This window comes from Diospyros lotus, chromosome 8 (assembly GCF_014633365.1).
Source record: "Diospyros lotus cultivar Yz01 chromosome 8, ASM1463336v1, whole genome shotgun sequence".
Classification (NCBI taxonomy): Eukaryota; Viridiplantae; Streptophyta; class Magnoliopsida; order Ericales; family Ebenaceae; genus Diospyros; species Diospyros lotus.
In genome coordinates, this window is record NC_068345.1 from 36,139,862 (window position 1) to 36,160,453 (window position 20,592).

Genomic DNA, 20,592 nt, shown 5'->3' on the forward strand with positions numbered 1-20,592 from the left:
ATGTGTGAATATTGCCTATTTTTGTAGTGTATTTGTCATTGATTTGCTATGATTTATTAAAGTTAGGGTTTTCATAATTGATTTGGGCATCAACGATTGCTATTTGACTTGATAATTTGATTAAGCTCAATAGATGCAAATAGAAAGTCTAATAATGCAAAATAAGGTTCTCGCTCCTAAATGCAAAATAAGGATCCCTAAATTTGGAATTTTGTTTTTCATACCTCATTTTCTTATTCTTCAATTCCACTTCGCAAATACAACTAAGTTTGTTTCTTATTTGGTATTTGTATTTTACTCTATATTGTCCAAGGTATCCTTGGCGAGTTTATTTTAAATATTTGGTATTATATATTTTTTTCATTTTCTTGTTTTTTTATTTTTTAATTTATATATTAATATAGGTATATCTTATATTTTTTTAATTTATATATTAATATAGATAAATTTCACATGCTACTTTTAACGCTTAACTAAAAATCGCCTCTATATTTTTTAAAATAACATGTATATCTATTAAATTTTATAAATATAAATCACTTATTACCTCGTTTATAGCAAACTCTTGTTAATTTTTTGTTTTAAATTCTCAAAATGCCGCTCTCGCATCTTCTATTCCATTATATAAGAAACATATAAGAAACACATGAAATTTTGAGGTTAGAAAACTATATTAATAAAGTAAATTTACAAAATAACCCTGTCAATTTCTTAAATTATCATAGTATTCTTTCATTATTAAGTGAGCAAACAATTTGGTTCGTGGCACCATGTCAAACTTTTTTATTCCTAAAATACTTTTTAATATCTTATTTAAAAGACAAAATTAATTATTTTAAAAAGATTTAAACTTATGATTTCTTTAAATTATAATTGTTATTGTTGAAATACAATAATAAATTTATTTAATTGGAAACATTATCATTAAGTCGACTAAACTTGCAAAAAAGAAAATAATTAAAGGGCAGGAGGAGGTTGTCGTGCAAACATTCTAATGTTTAAATCAGACACTGAAAATGATGAAGACTATATTGAAATTAGTATTAGAGGTGTATATTTTTTTTGAATAAGTGTTTGTTTATTTATAGAGAAATATATAGTAATCATAAGTAATTCAGAATTAGAATTCTTATAAATAATGTTTATTTTGATATTTTTTAATGTTGTTAGAATTAAAATTCTTATGAATGATATTTATCTTAATATTTTGAAATTCTTTTTAAATTAAATTTTTTTAGAGATAATCACTTTTTTTTAGAATATTCAGAGAAATTTTTTAAATATCAAAATTATTTATTTTGGGCGTTTGTGCGACACCCTTAATTATGAAAAAAATTACACCTTTAACCTAAAAAAATTATTTTGGGTTTTTAAGTTTTTTTTGTCTTTTAATAGATTTTTGACTATAATATAATAATAATAAATTTGTAAACAATTTTACCATTGTACTTTACTATACTAAGAGTTATTTTATTTAATTTTTTAAACCTAAATTTTTGAACTTCTTCGAAGGAATCCAACTTCAAAGGATAGGATAGAAAAGAAAGAGAAATATATGAGATTTCGCCGAACACCGTATTGATCGCAGTAGGGTTTGTGATTTCCCCGCAACCAAACAGTGGAACTTCAGGGGGGGGGAGAGTAATAATCCGAAAAAGGAAGGGCGTTTTCGCATCCAAGTCACACGTGGCACTTGGCATTCGAGACTGGGACCACAAACAACGAACAATGGGTGGGACACCCCCAGGTTCGCGAAGGGCAACAACGTCTTTTCGTTTTAAGACCCTGCTATTATCCCACCAAAAGCAGCTATCTCCAGCGAAAGCAATGCGCAATTCAGCCAGGATTGGGGCTGGCAAAAGCCATCGTTGGAGTGGCAATAGAGTTTCTCCCGATGTACGGCTCGCTGGTCGGTTAGAAACCGCGTGCGCAAGATAGCAGTTTGTTCTTCTCGTCTTCTTCTATATATATATTTTTTCTCTCTCTCTTGACTCGGCCTTCTCTTTCTCTCTCTAGATCCAAATTCCTCGTTTCAGGAGAAGTCCTTATCCTGCTCTATCATTGTTTTCCCTAACCCATTCCTTATATGATTATGAATATTTATATATATAGGTATTAAAGTTCTTTAATTTGTATCATATATATATATATATGCATGTTTAAAGAGGGTGAAAATAAGGAAAAAGGGCCACACTTTACTCCAACGTGGAATTTAGTAGCTGCTGTTGAGGTTGGTAATCCCCATCCTAGTTGTTAATCTCAACCATGAATTGAAATTTCTGTTCATGATTACTGTGCGCCATTCACCAACCTTGTCTTTCAATTTGGTTTTTCCCAGTAGGTTTTACCCTTCTCTGCTTTGATTTTACCTTTTCTTTGTTTTTGTCTTTCTGAGATTCGTGTTTAAGGTTTATTTATTTATTTTTTATGGTAAAGATTCATGTTTGATCAAGTAGGTTTGGATGGATGGCTCTCACCAATTTGAGTTCTTTGTTTGTTCGCTTTTACTTTGTGGGATTTTAGGGTTTCTGTTTGTTTCGTTTGAATCATTGGATTTGGGGGAAATTCTGTGGAATGTTTGTGGGGAGTTTGGGTTCATTGTCAGATAGGATTTGATTTAGCCATTTGTTCGTTGTTCGGGGGAAGGGTTATGTCAAATGTTAGACTAGGAAAACCCACAATGCCTCTACACAATGGAACAGTTCTTATGCACAGAAGTCTCTTCCAGACCAAGTAGGGTTAGTTATCTTATGTTGGTTCTCTTCAATTCCTTCCATCTTTTTATTTGCCTATCTTATGGATTCTTGCACGCTTTTAGTATCATTTCCTGCACGTCAATTATTCTTTTTTCCCCTTATTTTCTGGCGCTGCCTTAAAATTTAATCTGCAGATCAGATCCTTGTGCCTTTTATTGTAGCAATTGCAACTATATTGCACCTATTTGTTGATGTCACTTTTTCTGGGTAAATTGTGTTTATGAGCTGAAATGACTGTGAATCCATGCACATTCAGTGAGATGACTATATTGATCTTTGGACAGCACTATGACCACATAGGTTTATCTATTTTCTTTGTTGATACATGTTATGATAACCCGGGCCCACTCTTTGGTTTTGTTTTTTGGGTGTTAAATGGTTTTGGAAGTTCTACCTAGAAAACAAATGAATATGCAGCCTCCAGACTCTCAATGCCATATATCATATACAGCAATTTGCAATATCTATTACCTTTCAATAAAAATAGTAATAACCAAAAGTAACAGGTTCACTTAGTTCACTAACCTGTGCTTTCAACAGGTTCAGCTTTTTGATAGTCATACCACATATGTGATTAAAATGGGTTCCGGAGAAGCTGATTGCATGCCATACTTTATGAACATCGAAGCTATGTGTTTATTAACTGGTTCAGTAATGGGAGACAATTTTCTTTTCAAATGCCCAAACTTTATCAGATGCTAAGTAGCTTATTGTCACCATGTGGAAAATATGTGTAACTGAGGTGGGGATGCTACGGTATATGCACAACTACACAAAAAAAGATAGGATTAGAAATAAGATTACTTGTAATATTGTTGGAGTGGTGCCTATTGAAGATAAAATTTCTGATGCACAATTAAAATTGTTTGGACATGTAAGAAGAAGACCAATAGACACACTTTTGTGAAGTGAGTGGATGAAACGGAAGTTTATTGCAAAAGTGATAGCGGAACATCAAATAAATCTTGGTGGGAAACCCTAGACATTGGATATAATAACCTTAGAAAAGATATGGCCATAGATAGAGATGATTGAAAAGCTAAAATTCATGCAGCCAATCCACCTATTGATATTAGGATTATCATCTAAAATCATTTATATATTAAAGCCTCTATTTAAACAGGAGTAAATATGTAGTTTTTTTGGAAGTCCATTGCTCAGGCAGTAATCTGCTAATGAGGAGCCTCAATCTGAGTGCATTTCATCTATGAGAAACAGAACTGAGCATATTTATGTCCTTGTTTCATGGTTTCACCATTCTCCCTTAATTTGTTTCCATCTCTCTGTATCTGTAGCATAAAGAGGATTAGAGACAGTTCCTTGATGGAAACAACCACTGATCTCAAACCATTGCAAACAGACACTGAACTTGGCTATTGTGAGGAAGAAGAAGTTAAACGGTCCCTGAGGCGCAGAAACTGCATTGATTACCGATTATTTGACTTAGGCTCCAGAGCAGAGTTTGATTCTGGAAAGAGCATGAAGGTTTACTCTTTAACACACACTCTCTCCCTCTCTCTCTCTCTATATATATATATATATATCCTTCCCTCGCTCCCTCCCTTCCTCGCCCTGTATATATATCTGCCACCCGCCCCCCCCAATATATACATCTCTTGTTCTTTTTCTTTTTTTATGTGTTTTTCTCAATTGGTTTGTGTTCCCTTCTGTGGATTTGCATGCCATGTTTGCTGCATTATTTTTCATATTACCATCTTCCAACTTGTTTAAGAGAAGTCACTCTCCCAGTAGAAAGTAACAATAGGAATATCTTTGCTATAAGATTTTTAGGTTCCAATTCAACGATTTACAATTTAAAACAGATGAAGATATAATTCTATATGTCTGTTTCTCTCCACTGGCTATGTTCCTTGAATATAGTTATATGGTTAGAAACAACAACAATCTCAGGCCTTAATCCCACTAGTTGGGGCTGGCTACATGGATGCTGGGTAAGCCATTTAGCAATTTATTTTTGCACAGCATGGACCACTTATATTAACATGTGTTGCCTGTGTTCTTGCATGTTGCAAATCCAAGATGAATCAAAATAATGTAAAATTATACTTCAAAACTTACAAAAATTACTTGCAGGATCATTCTTTCAAAAACAAGCAGAGAAATGAGAACCTGGAGAATTTGGGGAGCCCCCATAATCGGAAGGTATCAAACTCAATATTGATTAATTGTAGTTATTTATTAAAAAAGTTGTTGTATGAATTCATTTTTGATAATTCTGTGGATAGAAAAACATGGATTTGTTCTGACATGTCTGTGCTTCAAATAGATTAATTTTGGGGTGAATGATAGTCTCTTGGAAGACAATTTCTCAATGAAAGTTATTTTGATTGCTTTTTCACTGTGATTTTTTTTTTTTTTTGGCTATTACAGAGAAAGGTTTATTTAATTAATGCTGCATGTTAGGTATCTAATTGAGATTATTTTTCACTTGTTAAAGCAGATATTAGCTAGATGGAACCGTGCTGAAGCATGCAGGCCTCTTATTGATGAAGCTCCTGTATTCTACCCTACTATTGAGGTAATCTTGTTGTTGTTGATTATTCATGTAGAAATGTTCATCCATTCCTTTACAATCTTACTTAATAAACAATCATTGATTTTTTTGTGTGCATGCAATGAATCTGATGGTCATCCATTAGGAGTTTGAAGATACACTTGGTTACATAGCAAAAATTCGCCCAAAGGCAGAAGCATATGGTGTATGCAGGATTGTACCTCCTCCTTCCTGGGTTCCCCCTTGCCCTCTTAAAGAAAAGAGTATGTGGGAAAGCGCTAAATTTTCTACAAGAGTTCAGCAAGTTGACTTACTTCAGAATAGGGAGCCCATGAGAAAGAAAAGAGGGAGGAAACGGAAACGAAGAAGGTATTCAAAGATGGGAACTGCCAGGAGACATCCAAGATCTGAAGGATCTGAGTCAAACACTACTTCTGACACTGATGAGAAATTTGGCTTCCAGTCAGGATCAGATTTCACACTTCAAGAGTTTCAGAAATATGCCAATCATTTCAAAGAGTGTTATTTTGGGATGAAGGATTCAGTAGAGGATGCAACTACCAATGGGACTGAACAGGAGAGATGGGAACCCTCAATCGAGGAAATTGAGGGTGAATATTGGCGGATAGTGGAGCAGCCTACGGATGAGGTTGAGGTATGGTTCTAATCTAATATCCCTTTTCCCCTCTTATTTATACATGCATATATTTGAAGATATGATGAAGGATGCTATTATGTTGTAATCTTGCAGGTATATTATGGAGCCGATCTAGAAACTGGAGCATTTGGAAGTGGGTTCCCTAAGGCATCATCTTCACTATCCAAAATTAAATCAGATCAGTATGCGGTTTCAGGTTGGAATTTAAATAACTTTGCCCGTCTGCCTGGTTCGGTACTATGTTTTGAAGGGTGTGATATCTCGGGAGTTTTAGTGCCTTGGCTTTACATTGGGATGTGCTTCTCGTCGTTCTGTTGGGTAAGTTTTACTAGATTTATATTTGAAATAAAGCTCAGGAAATTTGTTACAAAAGACAGAAATTAGTTGTTATTGCATTATTGGAAATTTCAGTAATGGTATCAGCAACTTCCTTTACATCAGGTTTCTTGAGTCTTTCATAAAGTATATTAATATGTTTGTTTAAGATGAATATATTTCACAAAGTCGAAAGTTTGGTAATAGATTGCTTTATTTGTGGGGTCAGATCTTGAATTCTACATAGTTCACATGGACAAATAAAGTAGATTAAGGTCATGTTTGGTTGGGTGGAATGGAGGCTGAGGGAATGGGAGTCCTACAAAAGGTTGTTTGGTTGCTACGAAGGAATGAAATGATCCATTCCCTAGGGAATGGCCATTAATCCCTCAAATTGATGTAAAGTCTTTCCATCACAAAATGGATGGAAAGCCTTACCATTCCATGGAATGGGTGCCATGATTATATTTTTACCCTCACAATTTCGTATAATTACATATTGCCACACATATAAGTTTGTTGTTGGCCACTGCCAGTCGCCCGTAGCCCGCCGTCATTCAAAATTAATTTTATTTGAAAATTAAATAAAATATTTATCTTTATTCAATTTGTATTTAATATTTTAGCTAAGAAGGAGGAAATAATTTTTTAACATATATTCGGGAATTATATGATTTTTTGGAATTAAATATCATTTTTATAAGATTTTTCACTTTTTATAAATGTTAAAGGGCATTTTTGTCAACTGATTATTTTTACCATTCCATTCCATCAAAATGAAGGGGTACCAAACATAATAATGGAATGGACATTCCATTCCCAAACATAATAAGATTTTCCATTCCTGCTTGTACCAAACATAGTAATGGAATGGAATAGTCATTCCATTCCCAATCCTTTTTCCATTCTGTCCAACCAAACATGAGCTAAGACTGTACATAGAGATGGGAGAGTAAATGGAATTGGATGATAATGAAACTTGATAGAAGAGTACAAATTGATAAGTTAAAGGATAAGCTAGGTCCAGGACTTGTTGATGAACTTTCCCATACTACTACAACAACATGACTTAATTCCACTATGTACATTCGTCAGCTATTTGGATTCTAGTTCGCTGATAATCTGTCTGTGGGCATATCTTTCACAAGTATATTATATCCCATGTCATGTCAAGTAGTTTTCCATTAAGTTTATTTTAAGCTTCCTATATCTTTTGCCAAGTATTTGTTCTATTCCATACACTCTTCTCTCAAGTGTTAGTAGTCTTCTCCTCACATATCCAAACTGTCTTCAACACGTCTCACATCTTATTTTCAATGGGTGCCAACCCAATCTTATTAAAACTAACCTTATTTCTATTTCTGCCCTCTTTTTTTTTGTATGGCTTCATATTGACCATAACATTTCTAACTTAGTTATACTCATATTTTACATATATTGCTATTAAACTTTCAAATAGTCATGTCCCATACAAGAGGGCTGATCTTATGGCTGTCCAATAAAATCTCCTTTTTAGCTTTGAAGGGGTTTTACAGTTGCATAAAACACTAGAAGTACTTCTTCATTTAAACCACCTTGTTTTGATTTTGTGTATAACATCCTTAATAATCTCTTCATCATTTTGAGCAATTGAGGTGTCTAGAATGTATGTCTAAGCATCTCTTAACATACACTCCCTATCCATGAATATGCATGTCTCTTCCACGAGGTATGTAAACAGAGATAGTTGCTGCATCACTATTATCCGATGGTCCTTCCACACCTATTTCCTTGTCTCTGCTTATCCCCAATTTATGGATTTCTTGACTTCATTTACACATTTCTGATTTTTTTAGGCCATGTGTATTATTTTTGTTTTTTATTCTTGATTAATGTTGTAGTATCACTTCATGTAGGAGGCATGTCAAATTTTAATAGTTTTAAAGTGCTATGCCATAAGATTTGTTAAATTACAATAAATAATGTTAACTGTCACTAGGTTGATTGTTTTTAAAAAGTTCAAGAACTTAATTGATTAAATTGAAAGTAGAACTTGATTGACCTTTATCCAAAGTTCAAGCACTGAATTGAAAGTAGAAGAAATTGATTTACTTTTACCCAAATTTCAAGCACTAAATTGATGAAATTGAAAGTAGAAAATGTTGATTGACTTTTGCCCCAAAGTTCAAGCATTAAATGTTGTCTTTTCCCCGTAGAAAATACAGTTCAGTTGCAATTAGACAGCAGTTTGAATCAAAATTGAAAAGCAAAAAGATGAGCTAAAGAATTGCAACGAACATTTCTGTTTGGAGTCAAATAACATAATCTCTTAAACATCAAGACAAATTATATTCTTATTGCTTATTATTTTTGTCCTCGGTTTGTTTTATCCTCATTTGCCAACTGAAGCTGATAGGTACTATTTGAGGCTTTGACCTAACTATTGTTTCTTCTGTTTCGAGATAAGCATGTTGAAGACCACCATCTCTACTCACTAAACTATCTACACTGGGGTGATCCAAAAATATGGTATGGAGTACCTGGAAGCCATGCTTCTGAGTTGGAGAAGGCCATGAAAAAGCATCTACCAGATTTGTTTGAAGAGCAACCTGATTTGCTTCATGAACTGGTAAGGGAGTGCTGTACTTTAACGTGATTAAGCAGCTAAGTTTGCATACATTACTTTTAATTGAATTAATAAACATTAACATGAATTCCATGGTGACTGGAAGGTTCCTCCCTTGGTAAGGTTGCTCCCTTTTGATTGGAAGGGTCATGGATTTGAGTTGTGGAAATAGCCTCTTTGCAAAAAAGCAAGGGGAAGGCTGCATATAAATATGACCATCCCCCGATCCTTGCAAAGGCACACCCTTTAATGAACATTAACAAGAACTGCACCAAATGTCTTGTGCTGATCCCTTGGATGCAGCTTGCACCCTTCGTGGTATTTTTTTTTTTGTCTTTGTTCTCCTAAAATGTTTGTTAAGGTTCTCACTGTAAAATACCCACTGTATCCTAAGATATATTACAAGAATAGTCCTTGCCAAATCACATGATTGCAAAATGTATTCATTGACAATAAAAATGATAACTTTCATTAATACTGTAGGTATATATCTTTTATCTTATAGAGATATTGATTATTGAAACAAAAGGGACCTGTATATTTATGGATCTCCATTCCACTAAGAAAGAATTGAGAGGTTTTTATGATCACAACACACCTAAAGGATCCCTATCAATAATTGTCTAGGAAGAAGTGATCATATGCATATGAAAAAAAAAATCCAGGTAGAAAATATCTTTATTGAGAAGTTACCTATTTCTTAAGGAAAAAGAAAGGAAGAAAAAGACAGTTATTGAGACAATGGTTCCTGGAGTCTTTTTTTTTTTTTTTTATTGTCAAAATTCCTGAGATTTATTTCAAATATATATCTAGCAAAGCACATGCCTATGTAGAGCCACAGCACTAAAACTCCCAAGATATCACATCCTTCACAGCATAGTACTGAACCAGGCAGACAGAAAAAGTTATTTAAATTCCAACTTGAAACCACATGCTGATCTGATTTAATTTTGGATGGTAAAGATGATGCCTTAGGGAACCCACTTCCAAAAGATCCAGTTTCTAGACCAGCTCCATAATATACCTCAACCTCATCTGTAGGCTGCTCATCCATCCACCAGTATTCACCTCAATTTCCTCAATTGAGGATTCCCATTTCTCCTTCTGTTCGGTCTCACTAGTTGTTGCATCCTCAATTGAATCCTTTATCCCAACACTCTTCGAATTTATTGGCACATTTCTAAAACCCTTCAAGTGTGAAGTCTGATCCTGACTGGAAACCAAATGTCTTGTCAGAGTCAGAAGTAGTGCTTGACTCAGATCCTTCAGATCTTGGATGTCTCCTTGCAGATCCTTCCTCCATCTTTTCTTTCTCATGGGATCCCTATTCTGAATTAAATCAACTTGCTGAACTCTCATAGAAAATTTAGCACTTTCCCACACTTTTTTTTTAAGAGGGCAAGGAGGACTCAGGAAGGAATATACCATATGCTTCTGCCTCTGGGCTTAGTTTTGCTATGTATCAAGTGTATCTTCAAACTGCTCAAGGGTTGGGTAGAATACAGGAGCTTCATCAATAACAGGACCACATGCTTCAGCAGGATTCCTGGAGTCACTTACTTAATCATTTTGTTAGCTACTTTTACTCAAGTATATTCCATTCATCTTTGTCTTAGTAGTTGTAGAAATTATTCTGTCAGGATGTCTGAGTCTATGGGGAATGAAAGACAGCTTGTGTTAAGTTTATGTTTGGTTTTTCTGAACAGGTAACTCAGCTGTCTCCTTCAGTTCTGAAGTCTGAGGGCGTACCAGTTTATAGGGCTGTTCAGCATCCTGGGGAGTTTGTTCTTACCTTTCCAAGGGCATACCATTCTGGATTTAATTCTGGCTTCAATTGTGCGGAGGCTGTGAATGTGGCCCCAGTTGACTGGTTAGAACATGGGCAAAGTGCAGTAGAGCTCTATAGTCAGCAGTGTCGGAAGACATCATTATCTCATGACAAGTTGCTATTAGGGTCAGCGAAGAAAGCTGCTCAAGCCCTGTGGGAGTTATCTGTTCTCAAGAAGGAAACTCCGAGAAACCTGAGTTGGCAAAGTTTTTGTGGCAAGGATGGTATGCTTACAAATGCAGTTAAGGTAAACAGATAAATATCTAAATATTGACATAAAACATGTCTATTTGAGTGAATATTTCTATTACATGAAATCATGCCATCAAATACATATGTGCATGTGATAAGCCAAAAAAAAACCCACGCACATGCATCAGACATTTTAGTTTATTCATCAATTCATGCATTAATAAGTTTATGTTGGAAAGTTGGTTGTGCTCTCATCTAGATTATGTTAAAAGTACTTATTTTTTTATTCTTTTGTTTTTATCATTTTCTACTTCTCAGAAAAGGGTGTTCATAGAAGAGGAAAGAATACATCAGCTCTCCACTAATTTGAAGCTCCTAAAGATGGACAGGGAATTTGATATAGGAAATGAGAGAGAATGCTTTTCATGTTTCTATGACTTGCACCTTGCTGCTGTCGGTTGCAAGTGCTCTGCTGAGAAGTTTGCATGTCTTAAACATGCAAATATGGTATGTTCCTGTGAGTCAAAGAATAGATTTATACTTCTTCGTTACAGCATGGATGAATTGAAAACATTGGTTGAAGGATTGGAGGGGAAAATAGATTCTCTAAAGGCGTGGACATTTGAAGATCTTGAATTAGTTTGTATAAACAGAGAAGAGGATACTACTCATTTGGATCAGAAGAGACAGGCGTGTGAAATCAACTCTCTAAAGGAAAAGGAAGGTCCACTTTGTTACCCTGTAACCAAGAACATAATTGAGATAAATGGCACAACCAATTCGTCATGGCTTCATGTTTCTTCGGAAATAGCTCCTTCAGATACCCAGCAAAAAACTTTGCATCTATGTGAGTCACGCAGCACACTAGCTGAGAACAACAGAGATGATCCCGTTATAAATAATGAAGATCATGTTGTGAAGAAGTGCTGCATTGATCTGAATCTGGATGGAATTTCTGATGAAGATGGAAGTGGTTCCTCTATCTCACACATTCTTTCAGATAAAGATCATCCTTCTTGTTCAAGGAATGGTGGGAATTCATGGGCTGATGATAGTAACTTGATTGGACCTGATTCTATTGTTTCCTGTCTAAATTCAAGCATTCCATTAAACCTCTTGTTGAAAGATAAAACTGCAGGGTGCTCAAGAATGAGCAGGGAAGCCAGTTCTATAGAGAAGTCTGAAGTTTGTGTTGATCCAATAAACTATGGAACAGTAGTGTCTGGAAAGCGGTGGTGCAGCAAACTGGCCATCTTTCCAAAAGGTATGCTGCAGTTTGACCTTTGCCTGTGTCCTAATAATTGCTGTTTAGAGTAACTTCTTTACTATTATTATTATTATTATGGAAATATGGGAAGCATCAATTTCTGTTGGTTTGGTCTGTAATCTTCACTCAATATCACAGGATTCAGAAGCCGGGTTAAGTTCTTTGATGTGCTCAATCCAAGCAGAATGAGTAGCTATATATCAGAAATCTTAGATGCTGGTCTCATTGGGCCTTTCTTTAAGGTAATTTATTGAATTATCCTTTTTAAAATGCTCACCCCCGCCCCGCCCCGCCCCCCCCCCCCCCAAAAAAAAAAAATCAGCAGAGAGCATAAACATTCATACTCTGTTAATGTGCTAGATCAAGGAACATCTAGTTGCCGACATATTTTGGTACTTTTCATCAATAGTGCATTTATTTTGTTGATTTCCTAGTCCATCATGCATTCTATGTGCCAATAATTTGGAGCCTTTGATACTTAAGCATCATTTGATCAATCATGTTTTTTTTTAAATGATTGAGAAGTTTTTCTGTGTGTGAATGAGTAGTCCAAAAATAGTGGGGTTCTCTAACATTCTCTGCTAAGTTGGTATGGAAACTGTGATATTCACAGCATTAAAGTTGCACGCACAATGTGAAAGTTATTTTAACTGACACTTGGTCTTTATTGAAGTGGATAGACGAAACTTAAATACATAAATTGCATAATCATAAACATCATGCACTGCTAGGTGTAGTTACATGCCTCTTCCATGCCTGCTTCTGCTACATCTTCTTCTGGAACGTTTGAATATTTCAAAGGCAAAACCCAGGTTAGATGATGAATCATCTAAGTAAGGTACAATGCTCATATTTGTGCATGGATGCAAAATGCAAAATGTCCTCATTCTTTTCGTTTGAGTCGACTACATCTCATTACTACTCTCCATTTTTACGACCTCCTTAATAGGTCGAGGTGTATGGGGGCACCCTTGATAGAGCAGCGATGCCTGTCTGTACTCTCAAACACATGCAATGCATGATCAATAATATCATCGTGAGCATATGCATATATTATCAACATGTCATGTGAATGCAATCTACATGATATATAGTATAACAAGACATGTCAACATGCTAAAACCATTTACATAAAACCAGGTCTAGTCTAGGATCGAACCACTTGCAACTCCAACCCATTTGTATGAAATTAAATATAGTTTTGGCAGGAACACTCACCTTGAAAGAAATTAGCACCGAGACCTCGAAGTGAGTGATGACCTCGATTAATGTGCTAGGATTTAGTAATCACACTCTTACTCAAATCTTGATGCCTCAGTGATCCCTGACCATTACATTTACTCAAGGAGTTTAATATCCTATTTTTATACCAATTTTCTCATAATTTCTCCTATTTTTCATAAATCCTTTTTTTCAAAATTCCACAATAATTATTCCTCAAATATTTTTCCACAAAAAACATAAAATAATTTTCTAAAAAAATATAAACAAAAATTTAGAAAATACCTATTATGCTCAACGCGCTTTCACGCACCCTGCGCGTGAACTGAGAGTAAAGGCTAGCGCGTGTTCCTCACGCACCGTTCATCTTCAACCTCTTTCTGGTTGCTAACGATGCTTCGATGACCGATTATTTTGCACCACTTTGAAGTTCACTTCTAGTCAGTCATGATGGTACTACCCTTGACCTGAAAACACCACCGGAGATGCCCCAATTTAGCCGATTTCAAACTGGCTCCGGCGACCCACTCGAAAACTCTGGCTAAGCTCGAAACCCACTTAAATGGCCTTGAAAACCTCCCAAATTTTTCAGAAAAACCCTAAAAAATGTAAGGATCAAAAGCCCCTTAATCTTATCCCTCAATTCAACCTTTAAAGCTATGAATTTTGAGCTTGAGTTCGGTGAAAGCTTTCAGCCATCAACCCCCCTATTTATACCCGATTTTTGAGCCAAAACGAGCCATGCCTAGTCAAATCCAAGCCTTTAATGCCTTGATACGATCTTAAATCACTTCACTTTGTGGTGATTTGCCACGAACACCCCTCTCCTAGATTTCTAGCGACTCACGGCCATGCTTCAGCCATGCCTTGACAATCACGACCATTCTCGGCCATGCCTAACCCCAATCAATCCACCATGTTGTAGGGCCCACTTTCGAGCCTTTGGATAGCCCCCTTGATGGCGGCAGAAGGCTGGCTAGCAGTGGCAATGGCTTGGTCGGCGGTGGCCATGGCTGTCCTTTTTAAAATTTGCACTTTGACCCCTGTTATTCCCCAAATTTTATTTTGGCTCTTATTTGAAGTCCTTAATTTTTGATATTTTACCGTTTGAACCCCTAGGTTCCATGCTCTTCATTTTGCCCAACAAATTTGGAAAAATATCATTTTCGACCCCTTAACTAAAATTAAAAATTTCACTTAGACCCGAATCTATGCAAAAATCACGTTTTGATTATGAATCTCTTTGTTTTACCCCAAAACCACTTCAAGGTTGTTCTTTATGTAAAACTTCAATCCTTTCGGGGTTTTGTTGCCTTTTTGGAAGTCCCTTACGATGATTCGGTTTCCTAGGCTGCATCGTAGTTGTACCGAAAATAGTCTCCATTTTGATTTCCTTTTGCATCATAAATCTTGACTCGAAACGTTCGTCAATGATATTCCTTTCTTTTTAGACATTTACGTTCCGGGGTATTCCCTTCCATTGATTCAGCTATTTAAGATCTTTAAGCTGTCTTCCAGACTTTTCTTAGCGTCATGAAATATGAAATATGAAATATTTCATGTATTAATGACATATTTATTTATTTCGACTTGGGATATTACAATTTCCTTCTTTATTTTTCCCCTTTCCTTTCACTTTTTCTTTTAACAATCAGCAAAATGTGATTTCTTTTCAACTTAATTTATTCATAGGATTCAAGTCTCGTAACATGATTACTATTTTGTGGCAAGTAGTATTCATAGGGTAAATCACACCAAAGATCACTAAACTTTGGTGTGTTTTTCATTTTGGTCACTAAACTTTAATTTTTTTTAATGTTATCACAGAAGTTTAAAAAATTTTGCAATGTAGTCACATATAAGATTTTACGGCCACTCTATAGCCGGAGTGGGTGACGTGACACTGATGTGACAAACAATAAAAATTATTGTGCAATGATAACCAATCAGAACGTGCCACGTGTCAAACCTATTAAACCCATTAGCGCCACGTGACACGTTTTAATTGGTTGTTATTGCACAATATTTTTATTGTTTGCCACATCAATGCCACGTCACCCACTTCGGCTATAGAGGCCGAAAAATCTTATATGTAACCACATTGTAAAACTTTTTAAACTTCCGTGATCACATTGAAAAGAATTAAAGTTTAGTAACTAAAATGAAAAACACACTAAAGTTTAGTGATATTTGGTGTGATTTACCCAGTATTCATGGTTCAATCTTTAACAAGTAGTATTCATAATTCAATCTTTTTGTCAACTAATCTAGCTATGTGAGCCATATTTCGAATTTCTGGTGCAATACAGATGATTTTCAATAAATCTTTTTGTATTAAGTGCCAAATTTGTTGAATATATGCTGGTTCAAATTAAATTATTGTCCACAAGGAATTCATTGGCCAGCAACAAATTTGGAGTTTCATAGTGAAATCTAGGACAACCCTTGGTGTTTTAGGTAACATTAAGTTTGTCTGTTAAGGATTACCAGTCAGTGACTTGTCAATATGCTACATATTATTTATTACCAAGTTTGAAAGGTGTGACAGAAGATGTGCTTGATGTCTTACATCAATCTTTAATTATGTTGTGTCTTATTTTTTTAGTTTCACTCTTTTCCCTCTCTTAATGCTATTTTTTGGAACTCTGGTTGTGTGGGGGAAATGAAAAAGAAAAGAAAATAAATATTCTTGTATGCAGGTAAAAATATATGTACATATATACCTTTTCTTTTCATTTTCTTTTCTGTTGGAAAATCCTAATTTCCAACATAGCTTAAGAGATTGTCCATTTGTTGTCTTCTTCATTTAATCATTTCTTGCTTGGTCCATAGACCTGCAGTTTCAAATGTCAAAGTTTAATGTTTAAATGAAAAATCTATGAGAGTTGGGAATCTGTATTTAAACACTAGTGGATAGAAAGTAAATTACTGTAATGCATGATCTATTGAGGGGGAAGGAGGAGGAAAACCAACACAACTGATAACACTAAATGTTGTTTTGTTATTCATATACTTGGATAGATGCATTTGTTTTTAGTGAAAGTACTCAGCAAATAAAACACCTTGGATACATTTTAGAACACTTTTCAAAAAGAACACCTTTCCAAGAGCTCAAAAAGGCATATGTCTAATTATATGTTTCTTTACATTCTATGATGTTCTCTGGTGATATTGCAGGTTAGTTTAGAGGAGTGCCCAAGTGAGAGCATTGTATCTGATTCTGCCGAAAAATGTTGGGAAATGGTGATCCAGAGGCTAAATCAAGAAATCATAAGGCGAAGCAATTTAGGAAAGCAGGGACTATTGCCCTTGCTGCCTGCTGAAAGCATCAACGGGCTTGAAATGTTTGGGTTGCTCTCACCACCCATTGTTCAGGTAAACCTGTCTTCATATTCTGCATACTACCTCCTAGGAGATAAATAAAAGTAAGAAGTTGGAACAGATTGGTTGACTAAAAAGTCACTTCAAATATATGAGTTTTCTTTACTTTTTCTTTGTTCCTTTTTTTTTTTTGAGTTCCATATCTGACTTCTATAGATAGGCAGATAATAATGATCCCCATTTATGTTTTTATAGTGAAACTAGTAAATAAATTCTCCCTGACAATTTAATAAGCCTCGTGCTTAAAAACAGAATATTTTATGGTTCCAACTTATTTGTTAATCCCCCAACCATTTCCAATAATTATGTCAATGGACAAATTCCTTGATTGAACATCTATACTATCACATGATTTTATCTTAACCTGGTGACATAAATGAGACTAAATCCTTTGAGGGTGGGCTTTGGTAACAACACTGAGATTGTTCCTTTGTAACCTAAAGGTCACGGATTCAAATTTTGGAAAAACATTCTTGCAGAAATCAAAGGTAAAGTTCCATACAAGTACAACCCTCCACTAATCCCCCCAAAATGGGGGGTCCTATGCAATGGAGACACCCTTTTTCAGTGACAGTTACTGCAACTAATGTTTGATTGATTCTCGTGCACTGGAGAAACCCTTTTCCAGTGACATAGTTTCTGCAACTAATATTTGATTGATTCTCTCCATCTGCTTTTGTATCATTTCAATGTTAACTAATTTCCCAGCAAAAATTCCAAATTATTTACATGTTAACCCGATTGGTAGAAGTTGATCTTGCAGCTAGAAAACAATAACCCAAAAATGGTCTAGTTTTTCTTTCCCCATGGTATTGTCAGTGATGTCTGAGAATTTTTAAAATTATCTGAATAATGCTGAGTTATCATGTCAATTATATTATAGGAACACTTCCAACTATGTCAAGAAAAGGATTTCTATGAATAATGGAAGGGCACTGGGTATTTATGTAATTCATCCGATGCTTCATTTGAGTTTACTACCTTTGGTATGCATGAAATTGCTGTAAACACTAGTTATGATTGAATGGAAATGTTGGCTGGATGCACTTCCCACTAAGTAAAGAGGAGCCCTTTTAAGGAGAAATGTGTGTGTCAAAATTATTATATAATGGGAATCACCAAGTGCATCAGTTCTTGAAATTGAGGATAAAATTTTGGAACTTTATAACTTGCTCACTGGAAAATGATGTGGATAAAGGGCACAAGTAGAGAGCCTAAAGTGATTCATGGGCACCAAGTAGAAGTCATTCACTGACTTCTAGTGATTGTTTTGCATGTTATGTTATGTGCCATTTATATTGTGCATCTGAGATGAACAAGTATTTTTTGAATTGTATGAGCTGATATATAGTAGAACAATCTTGCCAGGTTATTGAAGCTCTTGATCCGAATCGTCAATGTGTGGAGTACTGGAACCACAAGCTTTCGTTAGAGGAGCATCCCAGAAACGTCCGTGAACTGCCTTCAAGCTTAAAGGATAATTGTGCTGGAAAGTATCCTTCTCAATCAAGTCAATCTGCAGGGAAAACAGAAGGGAAAGTTTTTGGTTTTGATTTGACCAAAGAAGAGCAGGATGATTTAGAAGTTGACAACAAAAATCATCCAGTTAACGATGAGTTACAGCCCGTACTGCGAGGATTACTGAAGAAGGCAAACCCGGAAGAACTCAAGATGATGCACCGAATCTTGTGCAGCGAGTCAAGCAGCCATGAACGGAGTGTGGCGCTGGCAACATTGACTGAGGAGATCCAGAGAAGTGTAAATAAGGAGGACAATAATTAAGCTCTCATAATTCTTTCTGAATTTAGCTTTTAGGGTCTTATGATAGTTGATTATTCCATTATAGGCCCATTCTTTCATATATATATTTACATAATGCCATAAAAGAGGGAGATATCTTGATTTTGAGTTGTGCACAAAACATTTTCATTGTGCTGTACTCAAAATGCAGATTTTGGTCTTATCTAGGTAGTGCCATTTAACTTATCCCAACAGGAGCTTCTTGTACATGGTTTATAAATTCTCAACCCTTATTTTAAGTGTAGATCGTGCCAGTTCTTTTCTGTAGATGTCTTTATGCTGTACGGAATTTGATTGTTAAGTGTATGGGTAGAAGGCTTATGTAACTGTTAACAGGAGCTGCAAGTGCAAATTATTCATGAATGCAAATACAAACCCAATAAAACATGAAACATTAGTGCAGTAGAGACCACTAGGGTGGTAAGCCTGTTTGGCATGAGCATTCAATGTTCCGATGTTCGGGGTTGTCTGAAAGTATTCTCGCTCGTCGACTATGTTCCTCAAATGTACATGGATGAGGCAGTACTTTTCATAGGTGGTCAAAGGTTCATTGAGCCTAATCTCGAGACAAAGTAAAAGTTGAATCTTTTATTTGAATGTGTTAACAAACTAAACTTTTAAGATAGGTATTTTTTTTTTTTTGTAGATCAAAACTTGTCTCGAAATGATTGATTTATTATTAATATTGGCATGAAAATATCAAAGCAATTTTTAATGTAGTGATGGCAAGAATATATGGTACAAATTAAAAAAGAATTTTTTATATGCTAATAATTTATTTTTATAAAAATATATATATAAATTTATGTGACTACTTATAAATTCTTGATTCTAAATTAGAATACCAACTAAATTAACAAGTTAGTCAATACATTATAGGAAGGACGATTTATGAGAAAGATAGATGCATACTTCTATAATGTTGGATTTTGATTCAAAAAAATTATAACTTTAGTATTACTTTCCTTGAATTATCTAGTTATTGTAAACTTGTAATACAAAAATATATAAGAATTATTGTCTATTTGTATATCGAACCTTAAAAATAAAAATAAAAATATACAAACATTAAGCAAAGACCAAACATTAATGGAGAATCGGATGATAGCAAGGATTATTAAACTGCAATACGAAGTATACAAACGCCAACTGAACAGAAAAACCAACTCCATGCAAACCCTATCTACATGCACCAAGAAACCCAAGAATCTTGAACGAAAAGGCAGCACGAACAATCAAGAAAGCGACCATTATCGGAAACTCGGCACACAGGCACCCCGCCGGAGCATTCGACAACCTCCACCCCATGGCATCATCTTCTCCAGATGGCGGCGCCACAGTTTCGGGGGCCGACGGCGGTGGCGGGGCGAAGAAGTTTGATTCAGCGCCATAAATGGAGTAGTCGAGGATGGTCTTGAGGCCGTGGACGCAGACGTCGGAGTTGGCGTAGAGGTCGGGGCGGGTGATGGGCGAGGCGTCGATGGTGAAGTTGAAGCGAGAGTTGTTGGTGATGAGAATGGAGTTGGAGGGAAGGAGAGTTGGGATTCGGGCGCGGGTTTGGAAGAGTTGGAGATCGGAGAAGGAGAGGCGTTGAGGGACGATGTGGTAGGGGATGATGAAGGGGTCGAAGCTGATGATGGTGGCGAGATGGGAGAGGGCGTCGTCACTCGGGACGAAAAGGGTGGCGCTGAGCGGCAGGTTTGATGAAGCAGCGGCAGAGAGGAGATCGGCCCAAATTCCGAAGTCGCCGGCGTTGGTCAGGACGTCGGTTATGTTCTTGATGATCTCGTCCCATATCCCCGCCGCCGGCGGGGGCTGAGGTGACTTTGCGGTTGAGGTGGCGGCAAGGGTGGCCATGGTGATAGTGAGAATCGCCACGAGGAGGTGGAGACTGAGCCAGTTTGCCATGAATTCTCCCACACTTTTCTCTGTAAATTTGTTAATTTTCCCGGCAATGTTCTTGTAAAAGGTTGAAGCTCTGGACCCAAGCAATAAGATCAGAAGATAAAAGTCTGTATAAAACCGTTCATATTTATATCATGGGGGAGTTTTCT

At 35.8% G+C, this 20,592-nt stretch overlaps 2 protein-coding genes across 5 annotated transcripts; one reads left to right on the plus strand and one right to left on the minus strand.

The window, feature by feature from the left end:
• The first annotated feature begins 1,985 nt into the window (after nt 1-1,985).
• On the plus strand, nt 1,986-18,805 carry LOC127808298 (lysine-specific demethylase JMJ18-like). Of its 4 annotated transcripts, none has more exons than XM_052346779.1 (12): nt 1,986-2,230; nt 4,052-4,241; nt 4,851-4,919; nt 5,218-5,295; nt 5,417-5,926; nt 6,023-6,247; nt 8,691-8,852; nt 10,556-10,924; nt 11,188-12,133; nt 12,275-12,378; nt 16,535-16,732; nt 18,107-18,805. In XM_052346779.1, exons 2-12 carry the CDS (start codon nt 4,080-4,082, stop codon nt 18,518-18,520), a joined length of 3,237 nt encoding a protein of 1,078 aa, XP_052202739.1. In that variant the 5' UTR covers nt 1,986-2,230; nt 4,052-4,079; the 3' UTR covers nt 18,521-18,805. The 4 variants fall into 4 exon arrangements, with proteins under 4 accessions (XP_052202739.1, XP_052202742.1, XP_052202741.1 ...); XM_052346782.1 differs by having other exon boundaries at nt 4,117-4,241; XM_052346781.1 differs by lacking the exon at nt 1,986-2,230 and adding an exon at nt 2,289-2,337.
• An 894-nt stretch (nt 18,806-19,699) lies between these two features.
• LOC127808905 (FAS1 domain-containing protein SELMODRAFT_448915-like) lies at nt 19,700-20,505 on the minus strand. The gene has a single exon (XM_052347614.1). The coding sequence runs from the start codon at nt 20,444-20,446 to the stop codon at nt 19,718-19,720; it is 729 nt and encodes a 242-aa protein (XP_052203574.1). The 5' UTR covers nt 20,447-20,505; the 3' UTR covers nt 19,700-19,717.
• Nucleotides 20,506-20,592: the final 87 nt, after the last annotated feature.